The sequence below is a fragment of the Ovis aries genome, chromosome 2 (assembly GCF_016772045.2).
Source record: "Ovis aries strain OAR_USU_Benz2616 breed Rambouillet chromosome 2, ARS-UI_Ramb_v3.0, whole genome shotgun sequence".
NCBI classification, from domain to species: Eukaryota; Metazoa; Chordata; class Mammalia; order Artiodactyla; family Bovidae; genus Ovis; species Ovis aries.
In genome coordinates, this window is record NC_056055.1 from 127,678,573 (window position 1) to 127,702,368 (window position 23,796).

The following is a 23,796-nucleotide window of genomic DNA, read 5'->3' on the forward strand; positions in this document are numbered from 1 at the left end:
TGTTGTTGGAGAGAAAAAGATGTTTAATATCTAAAGATGAATACCTTTTGATATTTTGAATCAAAAAATCTGGTATTTCTTAGTCATTTTGAAATAAATACCATGTATCATTAAGTATACAGAAACATGATAAATGCAGAGCTTAACTTAAAAGTTTAATTAAATTCCTCTGTAAGTTAAACCCAGACACGAACTCATGTCTAAAGATATTTAATATTTATTTTTTTCCTTTAAAGTGATGCTATTTACATTTGACCTTAGAAGGCAAATTGTATCAGTAGGACATCAGGGATTAAGCTGGGCAGTATTAAAGTTAGAACACTCACATGTTTGCAGATTTTCTGTGTTGTTAAAAAGAAAAATCACTGTAAAATAAATACTTATTCTTTAATTGTAAGTATCGTAATATGAAACAATCTGTAGGTAGTTCTAAAGTTCCATCAAGGGGCACTTCCCAGGAGGTGTATTACTATTGTATGAGTATGGAGAGCAGAGGTGGAAGTCAAGCAGTGGCATTCCATGGGATATTCAGAAAGGTTAATAGTTCAGTTATTCCCAAGAAGCCTTCTTGTTGCAGACCCGTAATTAATGGTCCCACTGCTGCACTCTCTCGTTCACGCCTTCTTCCTCTTCAGGGAATGCTGATTCATTCTGGCCTTTCATATGCTTAACCCCTGAAATTATAAAAATTATGCTCAATTTATTTCTGGCAGATTGACTGCTTTGCTCCAAGAGATAAAGACAATGACTGGAACGTTTTCATTGGTGTCTATGTGTTTTCTCCAAGAATCTAAACACTCAATCCTATATAAACCTTTTAATTAATTCACGGAGGGATAAAAACACACCCAGCCCAATTTCCATTAGAAACAGGCATCTTTTGTAGTAATTAAACCTTCTTCATTAAGAATTGCATCACTGCCTATTAAAAACCTGTTAACTAAAAATCCGCTCGCAGGCTCTTATTGCAATCTTGACATATCACTTAGTTCAAATATTTCTTTTGGCATCCATGAACTCTGTTACAATGAGAACCATTAGAGCCTCAGGAACAAAGAGGTCTGTGTGCACCATTTCTGTAACTTGCAAACAAAAAAAGAATCAGAATATTGTTAGTCTTCTTTAGGAATAAAAACAAAAGGGTATGATTCTGAAACTTCTGTATTAAAAATTCTTCAGTCACTTCCCCCACAACCTACACAGAGGAAAACCATTGTCACAGCTTTGCCTGCTATGTAAGCTTATATGATCTGGCTTCTCCCCCTATCTGGCCTCATTTCCACCAGCCTTTCCTGCATCCCCCTCTAACAGTAATTTATCCCCTAACAATACTAACCTGCTCTTAAACATTACAGATCACTCTATGTGTGTTAGTTGCTCAGTTGTCTGATTCTTTGCAACCCCATGGACTGCTGGGCTCCTCTGTCCATGGAATTCTCCAGGCAAGAATACTGAAGTGTTCTAGCCATATTAGCCATTCTCTTCTCCAGGGAAGCTTACCAACCCAGGGATCAAACCTGGGTCTCTGCATTGCAGGCGAATTTTTTTTACCATCTGAACCACCAGCTGCCCACAGGTCACTCGAGGCTCCCTCAAACCTCCATCTTTTTCTCATTCTATTCTCCCTGCCAAACAGCTTCTTCCTCCTACCCACCTGATAACCTCTCACTCATCCTGACCTCAGCTGGCCTCCTCTGTGAAGGCTCCCCAAGTTCTCCAAGTGGACCTCCTTGGTCTTTCAAATATTTCCCTCTGCTCTGGGATCACTTTCTTTTGTATCAATTACTTTATAGAACTATATTTGTTTACATGTCTTTCTCACTAGAAGAAACTTGCTGATGTCAGGATTACGGAGTTTCACTTTGGAGTCCCAGGCACACAGCCTGGCAAACAGGAGGTGTTCATTAATACTGATTGTATAAATGACTGATGGAATTAATGATGTGGCACTTAAATATATGTCTTTGGAAGTTCCATAATAATATATGTTCAGATTTTTTTCAAAATTATTTCAAATTTGGGGTATAAATCAGAAGGAAATTACTACAACCATACTTTACAAAATTATCTTTCATTTCACTTGGGTCTCTTCTGCTAAAACATCATGCTAGCTGACACTCTGCCTTATAGTGGTGCTTAACATTGAAAAGTTTATAAATATTATATTTTTCAGAAAATTGGTTTATGAGATTTTTCTAAATATTACTGGAAAACAGTATAGTTAGAAGTAATGAATGAAAGGAAGTCACTCCTCTTGCATACTATGAAATGAAGAAACTAAAAAAAAAACAGAGAGAGAGAGTGGATTTGCATAGACTGTAGTCAGCAAGCCTCAGAGAACCATTTGACAAGGAATGACATCCCTGGGCTTGGGGGATTCTCTTGAAAATATATTTGATTGGTTGTAATAATATTTAAATACTTTAATTTCATCTGCAAGCACAGATCCCTCACAGTCACCATAGAGAGAACTTTGTTGTTAACAAATGGAACTTATTTCATCTTGGTATAGATTACATAGGAGAAAAAGAGATCTAAATCCTAAGGAGAAGGAAAGGGAGTTTAACAAGCATTCAATCAGTCACTCTGCTAGAGTCTTACATACCTGAGTTACTAAACCTCATAACAACTACACAAGAAAAATACCTGGATGGTGAAATTTAGATTCCAAGAAGATAAATGATTTGTTCAAGGTTACAAGGATAGTAACCTCAGTGACATCAACAATCACAGTTATGCTGATGATACCACTCTAACGGCAGAAAGAGAAGAGGAACTAAAGAGCCTCTTGGTGAGAGTGAAGGAACAGAGAGAAAGAGCTGGTTTAAGACTAAACATTAAAAAAAAAACTAAGATCATGGCATCCAGCCCTATTACTGCATGGCAAATAGAAGGGGAAAAGGTGGAAGCAATGACAGATTTCCTCTTCTTGGGCTACAAAATCACTGTGGAGGGTGACTACAGCCATGAAATCAGAAAATGATTGCTTCTTGACAGGAAAGCGATTACAAACTTCAACAGTGTGTTGAAAAGCAGAGACATTACTTTGCTGACAAAGGTGTATATAGTCAAGACTATGGTCTTTCCAGTGGTCACATACAGTTGTGAGAGCTGGACCATATAGAAGGCAAAACATCAGAGAACTGATGCCTTCAAACTGTGGTGCTGGAGGAGACTTCTGAAAGTCCCTTGGGCAGCAAGGAGATCAAATCGGTCAATCTTAAGGGAGATGAACCCTGAATACTCACTGGAGGAACTGATGCTGAAGCTGAAGCTCCAGTATTTTGGTCATCTGGTGCAAAGAGCTGACTCATTGGGAAAGTCCCTGATGCTGGGAAAGATCAAAGGCGTAAGGAAAAGAAGGTGTCAGAGGATGAGATGGCTGGACAGCACCATTGATGAAATGAACATGAGCTTGGTCTAACTCCGGGAGATGGTGAGGGACAGGGAGGCCTGGCATGCTGCAGTCCATGGGGTTGCAAAGAGTTGGACACGACTGGGTGACTGAAGAACAACAACAATGATAGTGTGGTTCCGAGAGAAGTTCTGACGCATCAAAGTTCCTCAGCATAGACTGACTGGATGAATGAATGAGTGATTGAAGTATAAAGTTCCACTGTCAAGAGACACCCAACTCACTTTCACCTTTAACTTTTCGGGTGCTAACCTAAATTAATCTATCAATCTCTAGGATTTATTGTAGGATTACCTACTAATCTGGTTCAAACCATCTTGTCATTCCCTCTGAAATATTAAAGCACAGTAATCATTCAGCTGCCTTCCACTCTTTCCTGAGCTAAAATTGTCTGCATCTCTCTGGGTTCCCAAAGGTTTTACTGTCTCCAGAGTTCATCCCTTTTATCCTTGAGGTAATTACAGAGTAATGAAGTTGTGTTCAGACAATTTTCTTTAAATTAGGGTTAATTCAATGGCAACATTGATTTGTCTGTATGAGGGGGTCAAATACTTTAAAAAGTGGTAACTAGAATTTCCAATTTATTAAACCATTAATCAACTATCCCCCATATTTTGACTATAGGTCTATTTACTTATTTATTTTGTAATAATAATGGCCACAAAGTTATATAAGAAAGCCTTCTTTAAAGTAGAATGATTCCAGCAAACCTTGAAACGTGCCTTCTCAGTCTTAGTCGACTGTGGCATTAACCATTTCCAGGTGAAAGATGTTGATGAGGCAGAAGTTGGTGACAACACAGAGCTGTTCTATAGAACCACAGATTCTTTGGTTCCCAAAGCATTTATCACTAATATCATCTTTCCATTGAGTAACAGATGTTAGTTAATTTGTGTTTTGACTCTTTTTCCTTGCCAGCAATGTTTGGTTGGTGTTAGATGCAATAAATGCTGAGATTAAAGCGTGAAGTCTGTGAGGACTGTCTAAAGTGTTTCTCCCCATCCTCCTCCTCCTGTCTCCAGACACACATATGCTTTATACTTAAATTTTCTTTGAACCTGCATTCAATATTTGAGTAATTCTGGAGGTGAAGGAAAGCAACTTGGTCTGGAGGTGTTGAGGAAATTCTTAAAGTTTCCTTTTCTGCCAGATGCTAATGAGCACATAGGAAAACACCTCACCTGATTCCCAACATGTGGCAAGTGCTGATTCCCAACATGTGGCAAAGGGCCACCTGAAGCAAGAAAGACACAGACAGGGTTCACATGGGTGGAAAGCACAGGGATTCCCAAATGCACAGAGGTGCTTTTCTCCATAGCAAGAATGAACACGCAAGAGAAGAAACCATAGACAAGACAAGGATGCAATATGAATACATGAATGAATAAAGAAAATAGTTTGAGGAAAAGAAAGCAGATAGAGTAAAAGAAGAAAAAAAAAGAAACAGTGCCCCCACCAGAACATTACACTCATGCCCCTCTCCATTCTGTAGATCAGGAGGTTAGATGTGAGTTGGGGGAAGTTGTGAAGTGACTGAGTGAAGAATTACAAAGAATTCATCCATAAAAGGAGCTTACATTTGGCAAACCACAGGCCAATATGTTTATCAATTAATTCCGAGGGAAAAAATGGGCAGGTAGATGACATGAAACTTGGAAGAAAAGATGACATGATGAATGACAAAATTAGTATTCCAAAGGGCTGGGAAGATGGCCTAAGCGATTAAGGTAGAGGTCGAAGGGAGCTTTTTCTGTAGGAAGGTTATTTTGGTACTAAAAGAGAATGAGGACAACCCAGATTGATTATGGTTAGGGGTTCAAGTGACCGCAATTTCATGGTGACCCGGCAGAGTCACCTGTGTGTAGGAACCGAGCTCTTATAACAGGAGAGGCAGCAGTCTAAGAGAGGAGACTTCTCTCAAACTGTGCACTGGGCAGACCTTTCCTGGATTATGCTGCCCAGTTCTGGACTTGGCATCTCAAGAGTTCCACTGAAGGAAATAACTGGGATTGAAAGCAGTTGTACGAAATCTCTTCAAGAAGAACTGGATATGAAATTGGACTGTTAAGTAAAAAGAAAATTAAGAGGACAAAAGAGGTTGCCGTTGATTTCCTCAAAGCCTGGAAAAAGAAATAAAATCTATCTAAGTAGCTACTGAGAGCTGACATTCATGCGATAAAGGCAAAGTGCAGATGGTCCTTGACTTGCAAAAGGGTAAACCACTGAAAATATCATAAGTGGAAAATGCGTTTAATACACCCTATCGAACATCAACAGCTTAGCCTAGACTACTTTAAATGTGCTCAGAACACATATATCAGCCTACAGTTGGGCAAAATCACCTAACACAAAGCCTACTTTATTATAAAGTGTGGCACATCTCATGCAGTTTACTGAATACCATACTGAAAGTGTAAGACAGAAGGGCAGCATGAGTGCAGGATGGTTGTAAGTGTATTGGTTGTTTTCATTCATCATGGTATGGGTGACTGCAGCTGTGCTCTCTGCCTTGCCCAGCATCGTTAGCCCAGAAAAAGATTAAAATTCAAAATTTGAAATACAGTTTTTTCTGAATGTATATTGCTTTTGAACTATTGTAAGTTGAACCATCATTAAGTTGGGGACACCTGTATGGTTTAATATAAAGAAGACAATTTCTAAGTTCTTCCTGTTTGCCCAGCAGTAAGCATGTGAATGAGGTCCCCATCACTGTGTGTGTTCAAGTCAAAGCGAAATTTCCATTTCAGAGGAGAGTTAAGGAATCCTGCACTGAGTAGCAGGACAGACTGAAAAACTCAAGGACCCTGATATGCTATTCATATACAAAGCAGGTCTTTTCTACTGAAGAATCTGCTCTGCTGTGAGTACTGTAACTTACAAGAAAGTAATTCTAACTTTAAATGACATAAATGGCCCAAATCCACATTTTAAAACTAATTCACATTGGGAGTAGCAAATGTAAATGAATTCATTTTTTTTCAACCACATATTTTAGTTACTTGAACTCATTCTAAAGTCCTCGAGAGAATTTGTGGGTGTATTTTGAGAGCCTCTGACCCTCTTGGAATTCTATTTATACTTATATCTGTACCTCTTCAGGGAAGAAGGTCCGTAGTTTTCCGTGGAATCTCAGAGGGGTCTCTGACTCACAAATACTTGTGAATATGAATTCAAGTCTAATCTCTCACTTGAAAGATTAAAAGACAATTTCAGTTGGTAAAGGGACCTGTTTAAATTCACGTAGCAATCATGCGCTGGGCTAGGATACAAATCTGGGCCCCTAATTTCTACTGGGAGCTTTTCACGTGGACCACTAGCGCTCAGTCTTCCATTGTCATTGATCTTTTCCAAATAAAACCTGAAGGAAAATGTAGTAACTTAAGATCATGAGGCCCTTTTCATCATCAAATTCTTTCAACTCATAACAGCTATAAATCTAACTTCTCAGTCTTTTTTTCATCATGGAGGTTAATGTTTTTAATAGAATTTGTAGTCAGGAAGATGTAGAATTTAAATTTAACTTGGCAAAATTCTCAGAATAGAACCAAGTTACAAATAATGTTTGGGTTATCAGAAAAGAAGCAATATGAGTTTGATATAATAATGTTCCTTCTGTGTGTTGAACACGGGAGAGATACAGCTGCAAATCAGATGGGAATGTAGGTCAGAGGTGATGGTGTGCATATGAAAGAAATTAATTCAATGAATGCATGTTGCAGAAATGAAGCATTTGGAGAGTTCTGATGTGGGGAAGAAGGGGTCCAACTCAGAGATAATAATTTGGACAGCCGTTGATGGAGCAATATGCTGGTTAGATTAAGCAAAATAGCAAGTCTAATTTCTTTATGAGAAAATTATTTGAAAAATACATTTAATAATCATTAGTTTTCTGAAGGCTTACTATACACAAAAGAGTGAGTTCAATGGCTCTAAAAGGATGATTGCTTGTATATCAATCCTTCAAATTTTATCAAAATAATTATGTTAATTTACTCAAGGAATATGATTTAAGCCATAATATGATACATCAGGGCTAAGAAGTAAAGGCCCACCATTTGTCAGACTGAAAATGTGCTTTGCATTTCCCAAAACGCTTTTACATGTATTTTGTCTAATCTGCTTGACATTCACTTATAATAAATATAAATCATTTATAATAAATAAATGCATTCATATATAATAAATGAAATATAATATAGCTATAATAATAGCTATCTATTAATTTAACACCTAGGGTCACAGAGATCAAATGACCTATACATTTCATTCTAAAGGTAAACACCAAATATGTCCTGAAAAGTGAAAGTGAAGTCGTTCAGTCATGTCCAACTCTTTGCAACCCCGTGGACTGTAGCCTATCAGGCTCCTACGTCCATGGGATTTTCCAGGCAAAAGTACTGGAGTGGGTTTCCATTTCCTTTTCCAGAGTATCTTCCCGACCCAGGGATCAAACCCAGGGATCTCCCGCATTGAAGCAAGATGCTTTACCATCTGAGCCACCAGGGAAGTCTAAATATGTCCTGAACTCACCCTAAATCTATCCCTTTCTATTTTATTGAAAGTAGTTTCATATACACAGCACAGTTGTTCTCTGCCCCCATACTATGACTGTTCAGTTAATGTAAATTGCAAATCCACACATTATCATTTCACTTAACTACACATTACTTAGAGAAGCATTTCTCTGCAGAAGAATAAATGTGTAATACGCTAATTTCTTAATCATACATAGGAATAGAGGCAGCATGTTTGTCTGATACTCATAAATATTCAGAAGTATTGCATATTTATGTATATTTTCCTTATCATATATTTTACCAAAGCTGTTGCCCAAGAGTAAAACCTGGTAAAAGATTTAGCAGTAAATACTGAGGAGAAGATAGGAGACAAGGTACACTTACCTGCTATCATTAGAAGTATGAATTCAAAGAGTATCTTTGAAGAGTAATCTAGTCTCATTTTTCAAAATGCAAAGTGTTCATATCTTATCAGTAAGTCTAAGATTGGGTTCAGGCAAGAATATGATTTTTTTTAATTTTGCAAGGATACTGCTGTTTAGCCAAGATTGAGAATCACTTTGATAGACCAAATATCTCTTTTGCCCTCTACAGCCAAGTGCTCTCCCTTTTTCTTCAAAACTAATGCATTCCATGAACTCAGAAGTAAAGTTAAATTTTTAAGCCTACACATAATGGAGCTAGACGGTGTTGGGCAATTTCACTTATAGCAAAGACAGAATGACTCCTTCTCTTGCAAGGCTTGGCTGTCATTGACTGAACACAATAGCATATCTAAAATAAAGAATGCATCAATCAGCAGGAGTCAGTGGTTAGCCTTGAAAGTGCTAAAAAAAAATAATGAATGGAGAGTTGCATTTAAAGCCACAGAACAAATGATGCCTTTTTTTTTTTTAAGTGTGTCCAGAGAAGGATGTCCTGTCCTGGCATTTTCAAAGTTTATGCCTTCCAAGTTTATGCCTTCTACTGAAGCAATGGTCACTCTAGGCTACCATAACCTTGAAACGGAGCAGGGCCCTATGGCCCTTACCCTGGGCTCCCAAGTCCTCAGTCTGCCTTTTGTCTGTAGAAAAACTTTTATCAAAAAATAAGGTTAATCAAAAAAGTTTAAAAATGCAGAAACAGAAGAAAACAAAGGAGACCAAATGATAATCATTTGGTCATTCAGTCCAGTTCAGTTCGGTTGCTCAGTTGTGTCCGCCTCTTTGCGACCCCATGAATCACAGCACGCCAGGCTTCCCTGTCCATAATCATCTCCCAGAGTTCATTCAAACTCATGTCCATCGAGTTGGTGATGCCATCCAGCCATCTCATCCTCTGTCGTCCCCTTTCCTTCCTGCCCCCAATCCCTCCCAGGATCAGAGTCTTTTCCAAAGAGTCAGCTCTTCTCATGAGGTGGCCAAAGTACTGGAGTTTCAGCTTTAGCATCATTCCTTCCAAAGAACACCCAGGACTGATCCTCTTTAGAATGGACTTGTTGGATCTCCTTGCAGTCCAAGGGACTCTCAAGAGTCTTCTCCAACACCACAGTTCAAAAGCATCAATTCTTTGGCACTCAGCTTTCTTCACAGTCCAACTCTCATATCCATACATGACCACTGGAAAAACCATAGTCTTGACAAGACAGACCTTTGTTGGCAAAGTAATATCTCTGCTTTTGAATATGCTATCTAGGTTGGTCATCACTTTTCTTCCAAGGAGTAAGCATCTTTTAATTTCATGGCTGCAGTCACCATCTGCAGTGATTTTGGAGCCCCAAAAATAAAGTCTGACACTGTTTCCACTGTTTCCCAATCTATTTGCCATGAAGTGATGGGACCAGATGCCAAGTCAATGGCTTCTAGTTTCTCCTCAAGGGTTGTAGATAATATTCTGAACTGTCTTTTGGCTATTGAAACCCCCTTTGAGCTTCTTTTGAGCTGTACTGCAGATACTGAAAACCCCCACCAGATGAAAGAAGTTAACTACGTGATGACCAGACTGTAGCCAAGACTTAAACTGCCAAAATCCTGAGAACAGGCCTCAAAGAAATGGGAACCAACCATGGGAATGAAGATTAACTGTACTTAAAACAATCAAGATGACACTGATCAGACCACTGCATGGTCAGTTTCAAGATGACTCTTAGAGCTGACTGTGCTGTTTCTGCAGGTAAACCCCTCCCTCCACGGATTAAAGCTCTTGCTCACTGATTGTCAGGTGGACAATTAGCCTTATGGTATTAATCCATCTGTGTCAATCATCACTGAACATCTATTGTCTAAACGCACCAGAGATTGTTAGATTGTCTCATTTTTCTCTCAAGTCTCTCACAACCCTGTACTCTCTTCACACTCAGTTAATTTTACAGAAATAATTGAAGTAAACATTAATTAATTGACATCAGCATGGCCAAAACTACCAATATGTTTGAATCTATACCCATATCTCTGCCTCCTCTCATAAGCCTCACCCTTCATTTTTATCCACCCCTCTTTTTCACAGAATCTCTCACCCTTTCAAAGAATTCTCCAAAAATTATAAACTGTCTCTCTCTGGCATCTTCAATTTCTCCAATTCTACTAAAATATTTCCATAACCACAAAACATATTTTCACTTATTCCATTTCAAGAAACTGTTTCTTGACTCTATCCTACCTCTAGTCATTGCCCCCCTCTCTTTAGAACAAAACTCCTACTGTATAATAAAAGGTTACTCACTTTATAACCTTTCCTTAATATACTCTAATCAGACTTCTATGTCCATCACTCCTTTAAAATAGCTCTTGTCAAATTTCCCCAACAAACTCCATCTGGGGAAATCCAGTGGTCAGTTTCATACCCATTTTAGATAAAATCTTGATAGCATTTAACATAATTGGTCACTTTTTGTTGAAACAGTAATTTAATTTCAAAATGATCAAACACACCTGTTTTTCCACTTAGCTCATTTGCCACTCCTTCTTGGTCTTTATAGCCAGCTGCTGCTGCTGCTGCTGCTGCTGCTGCTGCTGAGTCGTTTCAGTCATGTCCGACTCTGTGCGACCCCATAGACGGCAGCCCACCAGGCTCCGCCGTCCCTGGGATTCTCCAGGCAAGAACACTGGAGTGGGATGCCATTTCCTTCTCCAATGCATGAGTGAAAAGTGAAAGTGAAGTCACTCAGTCATGTCTGACTTTTTGTGACCCCACAGACTGCAGCCTACCAGACTCCTCTGTCCATGGGATTTTCCAGGCAAGAGTACTGGAGTGGGTTGCTATTGCCTTCTCTGTATAGCCAGCTAGACAATCCTTTTCATTCTCACCCTACATGCCAGCCACTTCCAGGACTTGGTTATTGAATATTTTCTCTATTTCTACTCACTTCTCAGGTGATCTCATCCAATACTACTGCTTTAAATATAATATGTAAATTGATGATTTCCAACTGTATATTGTCAGGCCCAGTCCCACGTCTGAGTTCAGATTCATATAACCAACAGCCTAACTGTATTCTGACTCTTAGATATTTAATAGGCATCCCAAATTTAGTATATCTAGAACATGGTCTTGATTCTGTGCTGAATCTTCAAACAGAAACAAGCACCCGGCCCCTACCAACCTTATCTTTTCCAAATCTTTCCCATCTTAGTTAACAGGATATTCTCAGGTCTAGCGTATTCCTTGCATCATCTTGTTCCTTTCATACTCCTTTTCCAATGCATGACCAAATTGTGAAGCCTCTACATGCAAAACTGTATTCCAAATCTAATAAGCTTTCATCAGTTCCAGCACTACCACCTTAGTCCCATCCATCATTAATCTCTACTTGGAAGATCTCAGACAGCCTTCTCACTGGTTTCCCCACTTTCTCTTCTTCCACCTTATAGTTAATTCCCCAAACAATGTGCAGAATAATCTCTCAAAACATTGCATCGTTCCTCCGGTGAAAATCTTTGATGACTTCTCATTATCCTTATCCTAAGAATGAAATTCAAATGACTCACCATAAATTCATAATCATTAAGATGCTGCATGATTGAGTTCTGTCTCGTTCTGGATTTGCCTCCTCCTAACTGTTTCCTCACTCGCTTGGCTACATGGTATTTTACACACAGGCCTTGCACGACCTCAGACTTTGTTCACCTCATTCTCTTTACTGGATTCCTTTTCTTCTGAGGGGCTCATATGCCTTTTTTCTTCACCTCATTAGGCCTTTGTTGAGATGTCATCATTTCAGAGAAGACCACTGACTGTCCCATTTAAAACATCTCATGTATGTTTTACTTTCAGTGTGATTTAGCTTATTTTTTCCTTCCTGTAGAGCACTAATCACTTCTTGGTTGCATATTCTTTATTTATGGACTTGTGGTGGGCCTCTGCTAGAATATCAGCACCATGAAATTGGAGCCAACATACTGTTTTATTTCTTGACTGATCAGCAGAGCCCAGAACAATGCCGGAACATTACAGATGCTCAGTGCATTTTAAATAAGGAAATGACTAACTTTTGATCTAACTAACTTTTGATCATTTAACAAACTTTAAAATTATCTCACTTAAAAAAAAAATTTCCTATTCAACGTATCAAGAATTTTCAACCTAGCCAATGTTTTTTTTTCAGATGGATGAACTTCTACCCAATCCATTTAGGCACATCTTTGTTCTTCTCGGTCTCCCATACTATTTCAGATTAGCAATCTTGACTCATTTAGTAATTATGTTCCTGAAATTCAACCCATCTAAGAAAATATGCAGAAAATCTCAAAGATGAAAAAGGAGAAATGGTACTTTCCTCAGCATATAAAGTTGTTTTGATCACCAAACACAGTTAATTAATCCTATTGGGTACATGGCTTTCATAATATAAGTCATGTAGATGGACTTGGTTAAGTATTTTGGTCTCCTCAGTGATTCTGTTATTTAATTTTTTTCTTTGTGGGAAAGTGCTAATCCTGATGAGTTGATAGTTACATGTAGTTTCAAAATCAGCTTAGCTCTCTCCATGTCCTGAGGCTGTTTTGATCCCCTTTCTCTGTGGAGGGCCTCAGCTCTGTTTGCTTTTCATTATGCAGCTTGCTGGCAGCCAGGAAGCTTATGAATGATGAGATTGTTCTGTTTCATCCTCTGCTTGACCCAAGGACTTGCAGTTCACACTCTGAGCTTTGCAACTCTTTTGCTCTGACTCTGCTTCTTCTGTTCAGATTTACCATTGTTCTCCTAGGCATTCTTGTTCACAGGCAGTTTTACTCTCTGACCATTCATTTAAATAATAGCAATTTATTGTATCACCATGGGACTCACTGACCCACTTTCATTTTTGATTTTCTGCCCTACAGTTGGTCTGTTTTACTTGTCGCCCATGTGTAAAGTCACAATCTCTCTTCTTTTTACATAGATCTTTAATAAACTCTCCTTGGATGAGCTGGTACCATTTATTCTTTTCAAATCTTGATTTTATTAATACTTGATGCAAAAGGCCTAGTGAGAAGCAAATTTATATTGTTTATATGACAAAGGAAAAATAGTAAAAAAATTTTTTTGCTCAAAATTGTAATTTTCTGTTATTTCTACCCTATGATATAAAAATGTAATAAGTAGGAAAAGCAAGTATTTGCCTATCAAATTTATTCAGTTTCTCAACACAGGATTACCTGGGAAATTCTTTTCAATACCAAACTTAGAACCGTGAAACTCACCTTTGACATTATAAATTAATTGCCCTAAAGCCATGACTTTTAAATTTTCAAATTCTTCTCTAGAAAAGGAAAACAACCTTACTTTCAATATATATACACTGCATTTAATTTACAATCACCTTTATATTAGAAAAATTCTAAAATTATTAACAAAATTTAATGTAAGTCTTTTTAAAAAACTCATGTTGAATTTCATTTAAACCTACAGATTAAGAGGCAGAATTCTCCTGAAGTATGTTTATGGCTTCAGTTCAGTTCAGTTCATTTCAGTCGCTCAGTCATGTGTGACTCTATGCGACCCCATGAATCGCAGCACACCAGGCCTCCCTGTCTATCACCATCTCCCGAGTTCACTCAAACTCACGTCCATCGAGATGGTGATACCATCCAGTCATCTCATCCTCTGTCGTCCCCTTTTCCTCCTGCCCTCAATACCTCTCAGGATCAAAGTCTTTTCCAATGAGTCAACTCTTCTCATGAGGTGGCCAAAGTATTGGAATTTCAGCTTCGGCATCATTCCTTCCATAGAACACCCAGGGCTGATCTCCTTCAGAATGGACTGGTTGGATCTCCTTGCAGTCCAAGGGACTCTCAAGAGTCTTCTCCAACACCACAGTTCAAAAGCATCAATTCTTCGGTGCTCAGCTTTCTTCACAGTCCAACTCTCACATCCATACGTGACCACTGGAAAAACCATAGCCTTGACTAGACAGACCTTTGTTGGCAAAGTAATGTCTCTGCTTTTCAATATGCTATCTAGGTTGGTCATTACTTTTCTTTCAAGGAGTAAGCATTTTTTAATTTCATGGCTGCAGTCACCATCTGCACTAATTTTGGAGCCCAAAAAATAAACAGTTTCCACTGTTTCCCTATCTATTTCCCATGAAGTGATGGGCCTGGATGCCATGATCTTAGTTTTCTGAATGTTGAGCTTTAAGCCAACTTTTTCACTCTCCTCTTTCACTTTCAAGAGGCTTTTTAGTTCCTCTTCACTTTCTGCCATAAGGGTGGTGTTATCAGCCCTAACCAAAATTACTTGAAATTATTTCAATTTTTTCCCTAAACTTACTGTCCATCTATAGTCTACTTACCTTTTCTTAGATATTTATTTCATTTCTCACTCAAATAATAGACACTACTGATAGGGAAAACATATATATATATATATATGGACTCCCCTGTAGCTCAAACGGTAAAGAAACTGCCTGCGATGCAGGAGACCAGGGTTCGATCCCTGGGTTTGGAAGTTCCTCTGAAGAAGGGAATGGCAACCCACTCCAGTATTCTTGCCTAGAGAATTCCATGGACAGAGAAGCCGGGTGGGCTACAGTCCGTGGGGTTGCAAAGAGTCAGACACAAATGAGCGACTAATACACACACACACACATATATAATTGATTGGGTAACCATCAGATTTTTAGGGATAAAATGAAATTGTTGAGAATGAACAGCACTATTATTTCTGGCTTGATACGCTAACTAGAAAGTCTCCAATTTGCTAATACAAGGTAGCTGGGCCTCTCAGAGAAGATGCCAGAAGGGCCATTGGCTAGGGTTTTTTACTCAAAGCTGGCCACGAATTAGACTTTTGATATTAACTCCAAATGAACTCATATTGATAACAGATATATTTATTGACAACTTCCAGAAGCTCTTTAGTAAGGGAGCCATATAGACGGATGGACATGGAAGAGTAGCCACATCCCTGTTCTAATCCCTTCTAGTCTTCTCCCCACAAACTATTAGGCTACAGAGCTGCCTTCCTTTAAGCAGCTATAGAGTTGTGGAAAAGTGCTTTTTCTCAATCATAGAAGCATGACCTTTTAGGGTCAGAAGAACTTTAAAAGTAGATTTGAGTTCAAACAGCAGTCTGACTGCCTCTTAACACACACACATACACATACACACAGACACATACTGTTACCACCACTATCATATTAAGATGTGAACCAATACCTATTTCCTAGTCCCACAGCAGACAGCAATCATTGACTCTAGAACACAGGTTTTCAGACTTTTATTCTGTATTCTCTGCTTTGTACAAAACCAGATCCAGAAAATGACAAAACGGCTGGTGCCTGGGAGTCCCAGCAGAGTTCCCTTCCCTCCTTCTCTTACCCAACCACAACCTGGCTGCCTGATAGCCATGTAAAACCACTAGAAGGCAAAATGTCTTCCATGGCATGGGACAACTGGACTTTCTAGATAGATACTGTAATGGATGTTTTTTTCGATTGAAATGGGCTGTTTCTATGATAATTTAGGCAATATTATGGACCCTGTTTCTATAAATTGGCCTGAAAAAAAATAGCACTGATTCTATGTATTTTCAGATCCAAATTCCTTATAAATCAAATTTCTGAAAACAATCCCTTTTTATAATTAGAATCTGCATGTTCTGGAAATTCACCAACAGTAGTATCAGAATATAGTTAGAAGCAGATAGAAATAAGAGGTATAATTTTGTAAGATTTTAAGAAAAATTTATTTCTCAACAAGTAACATTATCCCCCAGATACTCTTGATTTGTCCTTTATAATGAGTGTCTATTGTTTAGTCTTTTCTCTGTCCTCCCCTTGTTATAGAGAATGACTATCTTTCCCACTTACTTTCTTTCAGAACTGCACTTCTCCCTGCTCCAAATATCAGGTAAGAGTCAACACTGCCTGGTTCTGTTCTTACCCTCTGACTGCTATGCCAAGGACAGGGATATCTGACCCATGCTGCTCCTAGTATAATCCCTCTCCCATGATCTTGTTGTTTGAAACCAAGTCATTATAAGAGAGTCTTTAACAAATGGATGATACATGGTGTTAAACTTGTTTGCTCTTGATGCCCATGTTTCCTACTTAAGGCGACAGCTGGTCTTCAGGGGACAGTAGTGAGGATGAAGTTATAATAAAGGGAATGGATAAGATGGCAGCCTTTGATTCTCTTTATTTCCTGAGTCTCAGCTGCTTCCTTTCCTTTCTTGCCCAGTGATTTGTTTTCCCTCATAAAGTAGCCAAATAGTCTTTCAGTAAATTTCTCTTCAGTCAGTTCAGTTCCTCAGTCATGTCTGACTTTTTGCCACCCCCATGGAATGCAGCATGCCAGGCTTCCCTGTCCATCACCAACTCCCAGAGCTTACTCAAACTCATCTTAATCGAGCTGGTGATGCCATCCAACCATCTCATCCTCTGTCAACCCCTTCTCCTCCTGCCTTCAATCTTTCCCAGCATCAGGGTCTTTTCCAATGAATTGGTTCTTCACATCAGGTGGCCAAAGTATTGAAGTTTCAGCTTCAGATCAGTCCTTCCAATGAATATTCAGACTGATTTCCTTCAGGAATGACTGGTTGAATCTCCTTGCAGTCCAAGGGACTCTCAAGAGTCTCCTCCAACATCACAGTTCAAAAGCATCAATTCTTCAGCGCTCAGCTTTCTTTATAGTACAACACTCACATCCACACATGACTACTGGAAAAACCAAAGCTTTGACTAGACAGACCTTTGTTGGCAAAGTAATGTTTCTGCTTTTTAATATGCTGTCTATGTTGGTCATAGCTTTTCTTCCAAGGAGCAAGCATTTTTTAATTTCATGGCTGCAGTCATCATCTGCAGTGATTTTGGAGCCTAAGAAAATAAAGTCTGTCACTGTTTCCATTGTTTCCCCATCTATTTGCCATGAAGTGATGGGACTGGATGCCACGATCTTAGTTTTCTGAATGTTGAGTTTTAAGACAACTTTTTCACTCTCCTCTTTCAGTTTCAAGAGGCTCTTTAGTTCTTCTTCTGAAGTGTAATTTGAACTTTACACTAATGACTACAACTAAAGTAAATTAGATTTAGTGTTTAAGATGTGAAGCCCAAAGTGTCCTGAATAATCTATTCTCCCTTTTTTATGTTTTCCCTCCAATCGCCTTCTGGGATGGAAGAAGACAGGGAAAATGAAAGGCAACTGGGATATTCCCTTTTTTTCCCCTATACCTCCATCTTTGAATGCAACTTTTGATGAGCTGAGAACTAGACAAAGATGGGAAATATTCCACCATGTCTCAGGAGTGAACTTCAAGTTAAATCTGAACTTTACACTAATGACTGGAACTAAAGTAATAGAGAAAATTTAGGACATTTTTTGCAAAGTCAGTAATTGTCTCCCCATGGGCAAGGCATTGTTTGAAGAATGAATAGAAGACTTTCAGGTCAGGGGTAAAAATCATCACACTGGTTTCACACTTTCTTTTGTTCTTGAGACAATAATTTTATTACTAAAAAGCCATGAGCACTTATGATCAACTTCACTATGTGGATTTGTAAATAATCAGATGACAGTATTTGAGTGATTTTAAAACAAGTGTTCAGCCCAGAGTTGTCACAACTCACTTTTAAAAGTGCTTAAAATTTGTCAGTTTTCTCAGATTGAACATTATTCAGTAAATTGTGGAGAAAACATGCCAGATATTGACACACATGATATCAGAACATATTTAAAGCAATATCCTAAAGATTCTAGGCAAACATAGCAAAGAAAACCCTTTTAAAAATTCCCCCAACAATTTAGCTTTTGAGTTCCTCCTCCTCATTATTTCCATTTGGTTTTTAAAATATAAGTAAGCAGAATCTGTAATTCTTGATGCCTCTTATTTTGTTGTTCTTGTTCATCTATATGTCCCCTCTCACCTAATTTATCCTTGTATTATGATCACAGTTAATTCTAAATAAAAGTGAGGTTCAGTTGAAGCATGACTAACCCCAACCTCTTAACACGGCATCCAATCTGTCTCAGACTGAAGGATCACTTTGGAAGTTTCATTCCCTTTCTTTCCTTTGCACCTTTATTCTATCTTACCAATATTTATTATCAACACTAACCTACAGTAAAACTCTCTTTGGTTGCCCCCATTATTCTCCTGATTCTATCATGTTGTTTAATAAAGTAATAATATATTATTACTGTAGGAAACAGGAAGAATAAAAGAAAAGCAGGTCCCAGCAAGGGCTGCAAAAGAAACTTATAATTATTGATAAACTGGATGCTATAAGGCATGAGACTCTTGGAACAAGTCCAGAGGGAACAGTTCATAATCTTGAAAACAAGATATGATCCTGGGGTCGGAAGACCGACCCCAGACTGTTTCTCAACTGGCATCTCAGAGTCACATGTTTTACGTATTTGGTGGAAAATCTATAGATAAGAATAGTAGTCTTAGTTACTGATTTGTCATTGATTACCGTTTCCTAATTACTCAATGGTTAATGATCATTTTGTTCTTTGGCCCTGAAGGCCACATGAGTTATAGTTTAACTCCCCGCATATTCTTTCATTCACAGCTGAAAGTATAGTAAAGCTGGCTTGGATTCAGGTTTGGCACCTTCACTTTGGAGCAGTGTTGGTCCCCTGGTCCTCTCTTTTCTCTGAATTCTTGCCTCTCGTTTCTCATTCTCTCGCTGCATTGCACTTTCGGAAACCCTGCTTGTCGAGCTGGTTTAGACAATTACAACATTTCTCAATTTATCAGGGCAAAAATCATATCATTCTATCCTCGACATTATACTGGAACATGGAAAGGGCTTCTGCTATTATTCCCATTTCACAGCTGGAAATTTGTGTCTGCCGAAAATTAAATGAGTGGCCCAAGATGCCTTGGCAAGTCAATATCAAAATCCAAAATTCCTGGTTTGGAATTTAAAGTTGACCCTTGGACAACACAGAGGTTAAGGGCACCAACCCCACCTCACCCTCAACACACACACACACACACACACATACACGCACACTGGAAAATCCACATATGACTTTATAGTCAGCCCTCTATGTTTGTGTTTCTGCACCTGTGGATTCAACCAACTACAGATAGTGTAGTACATTAGTGAAACGAGCCGTTCCCTGTGAGCTCTCCCAACCATAAAAGACTTTCCATGTTCCTCATTTCTTATTTGTAGGAAAAGGCTTTCAGCCTCCTCCACCTTCCCTGGGCCCCAAAGGGCAGATTTAAACAGTTACTAATTAGGAGTGTTAGTCTCTTAGACCTGTATGTCCAACTCTGCAACCCCACAGACTGTAGCCCTCCAGCCTCCTCTGTCCATGGAATTCTCCAGGCAAGAATGCTGGAGAGGGTTAGCCATTCCCTTTTCCAGGGGTTTGAACCCAGGTACCCCACACTGCAGGCCCATTTTTCACTATCTGAGCCACCAGGGGAGTGAGGGAATCCAGAAATACCAGTGTAGCCATGGGGCTTGAACCTGAGTTCTTCTACAGGAATTAAGGCTCTCACCCAGGTGAAGGATGGTAACTTCAGCCTGAGCAAAGCATGTGGACCCCACTTTGGAACCAGCAGGCTGATGGTTGAGATTCCTGAAACACCACCCTGTTACCTCACCAGCAGTCAACCCAGAAGAAAGTCACACAGCCTGCAGACCTCTCTCCAAATCTTCCCTGTGAAAACTTCTTCCCTGAAGCACATTGGGGAGTTTGGATCTTTTGAACATGAGCAATCCCTTTCTTCTTGCAAGGCCCTGCAATAAATAATCCTTTCTCCACTCCAAAAGAGTTTGTGTTTGTTTGGCCTTTTTGTGTGTTGGGCACACAAATTTGAGTTTGACAACAGTAGTACATATTTAGTGGGGAAAAAAAATCCATGTGTAAGTGGAACTAAGCATTTCAAACTCTCATTATTCAAGAGTCAATTGTAGTTGTTGTTTCTTTTCCCCCACTATGACACACAATTTCTCATTCTTGTTGGGCCAACATCTCATTCTTCTAGTCATAATGTATTCCTAACTGAAGTTATCTTCATTCCCAAGATTTACCTCCATTCCCTTGCAATATATTTTGATAAACATTTTAACAACAACAAAAAAATCCCCGTAAAGAATATGGCTTCTTTTCTCATAGTCTGAGGAAAGCTTCAAGCAATGACAATTTTAATCCAGGTGTCGAGAAACACAATGATAGATGGAGATGATTCAGAAAATTAGGACTTTGTACCATTTCTTACATCATAATATTTAGACAGCTGCCTCTTCTCTGCCTATTTGGAAAGCTGATGCTACTTAGGAATAAGGCAGATATTTTTCTATGACTGTACTGATTTCAAATATTCTAAAGTACTTTTCCCATAAATCATGGAAATGTTCTAGGAATTCCAACCTATCCTGATTCCTGGACCAATATTATTACAAACTTGCAAATGACCTTAGTTCTGATTTTTTTCCCTAGAAAACATAATTGACAAAAGAATGTAGAGTGACGGATTACATCTGTTGAAGAGTCAATTACTGGAATCAAATTTTTCAGGTTTTTTATAAACGAAGTTATTTTAAGGTATTTATTATGATAGCCCAGTTATTTTTAGATATTTGTTCTTAGGTTAATACTCTGTACACATATAAGTGTAGATTAGTGCATGTTGAGACAGAACAGCTTGTACCTTTTTGCTACATAACAAATACCATATCATAGGAAGTTATAACCATCATATTTGAAGAAAAACCAAGCTTAATGAGCATTTTTTTCTATTTCTTGTATGAAGTCTCCAAATTAAGAAGTGATTGTGTTTCAAAAATATGCTTGTAAGATGTTCATATTTTTCTATAAAGAAAGATATAAAATACAAGAAATTTTACTTTTCAGGACTGCAGACATACAAATCTTCCAGAAGACCTACAGTAGCTATTTTGATAAACTCATTCATACTGGATGCTGGGGTTCTAGGGTTTGTGCTATCACTGGCATCAATGATTCAGAAAAAAAAAAAGGTTGGTTATTATGCATGTGATAAAGAAGAGAAATGTGTTTGCTTTTGGAAGCGAAGAAGGGTTGGGATCTGCAGGAGCTAGGCAGCACCTGAGGGGAGAGGAGTGAAGAGAGGATAGATGCTGGATCCCATGAGAGGCAGAAGGGACCTGGAAGACAGACTTGGAAGAAAAGAGATCACTCAGTAAGATTTTAAGAGTGTCTATCATGGAGTATTTGATATTAAACCTCTCCTCTCTTTGCCTGATGAAATTGCTGGTAAATTCTACATTTCTATTTACACCTGTGTGCAATAAACATATTCAAGAAGCAGGAAGAGGAAATTGGGAGGAGCATAGTTTGAGGTTCATGACAGTTATTCAGGAAAGCCTACAGTGTCTCTTTACCCTATAAAGATCCAGAAATACAGAAACAACAGTTCCTTTTTTTAAATTATAAAGGTAAATGTTTTATTATTGAATTGTTTCTTATTCTGCCTCAAGGCTGATGCTTCACTGTATAAAAACAGCACCAGTAAACACAGTATATTGCACATTTAAGAATACTGTTCTTCATCTGACAGTGTACGACTAACAAAGCTCTTCTCCACCACCAGTTATTTCCAGTGGGAAGATCATTAGGTATTTTAACCCATGTCCAGGGGTGGCTGTAAGCAAGTTACAATATTATATAAGACATAAGAAAACAATGTCATCCTTGAATTACAGAATTTTTATAACTAGTTTTTAACCACAGATAACTTCAGGAAATTTGAATATTATAACTGGTGCGTGCCTGCTAAGTCACTTCAGTCATGTCGGACTCTGCAACCCTATGGACAGGAGCCCCGCCAAGCTCCTCTGTTTCCATGGGATTCTCCACATAAGAACACTGGTGTGGGTTGCCAGTGCCCTCCTCCAGGGGATCTTCCTGACCCAGGGATTGAACTCATGTCTCTTATGTCTCCTACATAGGCTTCCGTAATGGCTCAGATGGCAAAGAATCCACCTGCAATGCTGAAGATGTGGGTTCTATCCCTAGATAGAATATTAGATATTCTAGATAGCATATTAAAAAGCAGAGATATTACTTTGCCGACTAAGGTCTGTTTAGTCAAGGCTATGGTTTTTCCTGTGGTCATGTATGGATGTGAGAGTTGGACTGTGAAGAGAGCTGACCAGAGAAGAATTGATGCGTTTGAACTGTGGTGTTGGAGAAGACTCTTGAGAGTCCCTTGGACTTCAAGGAGATCCAACCAGTCCATTCTGAAGATCAGCCCTGGGATTTCTTTGGAAGGAATGATGCTAAAGCTGAAACTCCAGTTCTTTGGCCACCTCATGAGAAGAGTTGACTCACTGGAAAAGACTCTGATGCTGGGAGGGATTGGGGGCAGGAGGAGAAGGGGACGACCGAGGATGAGATGGCTGGATGGCATCACTGACTCGATGGACGTGAGTCTGAGTGAACTCCAGGAGTTGGTGATGGACAGGGAGGCCTGGCATGCTGCGATTCATGGGGTCGTAAAGAGTCGGACACGACTGAGTGACTGAACTGAACTGAACTGAACCTTAAAGTTATAAAACGGAATGTCTCTCAGTCATGTCTGACTCTTTACAGTCCATGGAATTCTCCAGGACAGAATACTGGAGTGGGTAGCCTTTCCCTTCTCCAGGGGATCTTCCCAACCCAGGGATCTAACCCAGATCTCCTGCGTTGTGGGAGGATTCTTTACCAGCTGAGCCACAAAAGAAGCCCAAGAATACTGGAGAGAGTAGCCTATCCCTTCACCAGTGGATCTTCCCAACCCAGGAATCGAACCAGGGTCTCTTGCATTGCAGCCAAATTCTGTACCAACTGACCTAAAGGTTATAAAGTGCTGTGAAAAAGATGCACAGAGTTTATCTGAAATAATTAGCAATTTACAGGGTATTTTCTACAAGTAACATATGTGGCAAATAATTTCTTTTGCTAAAAGTTGCTTTCAAAACATTTACCCACGATTACTTTAAGACAATGATCTTAGATTAAGTTGTTTCAAACTAGTTTATTTAGAGGTTCTGTCTTCACTCCTCAATAGATCTTATGTATTTTTTCCATATGCTTCTTCACTTATCTAGTTGTGCAGGGTTACCGAGTGTCATCTTGATCAGCCAATGGTCTTCATAACAAGATTTATTGATAAGTCCTGGACTTTCTGCTAATTTCATTCATTTCAGTTACTTCTGATAGAGGAGTCTAGAGTTCACTAGCAGCTTTCACACTTTCCAAAGCACCACATTCCTCACTTTTTGTTCAATTTTGTTCTAACTTCAGACAAACTACAGTAAAGCACAGCTCCCAAAGCTTCCTGTGCAAAACTGCCATTTCCCACTACTCCAACACCGTTTTTGTTATTCTCCATTAAGGCGCATTGTGGTAAAGCTGTTTGGCAGTGAAGCCATCGAGAGAGCACTCGCCTCCCGCCTGCAGCCTCTAGGCCAGACTGAGCACA

The 23,796-nt window shown here is 39.0% G+C and overlaps 1 protein-coding gene across 1 annotated transcript in view; it reads right to left on the reverse strand.

The window, feature by feature from the left end:
- Nucleotides 1-208: 208 nt before the first annotated feature.
- Nucleotides 209-23,796, reverse strand: part of PPP1R1C (protein phosphatase 1 regulatory inhibitor subunit 1C) — a 122,401-nt gene continuing 98,813 nt past the window's right edge. The window contains exon 5 of the mRNA XM_004004532.6: nucleotides 209-674. Coding sequence (XP_004004581.3) covers nucleotides 586-674 — 89 coding nt within the window. The 3' untranslated portion in view covers nucleotides 209-585. The remainder of the gene's footprint in view (nucleotides 675-23,796) is intronic.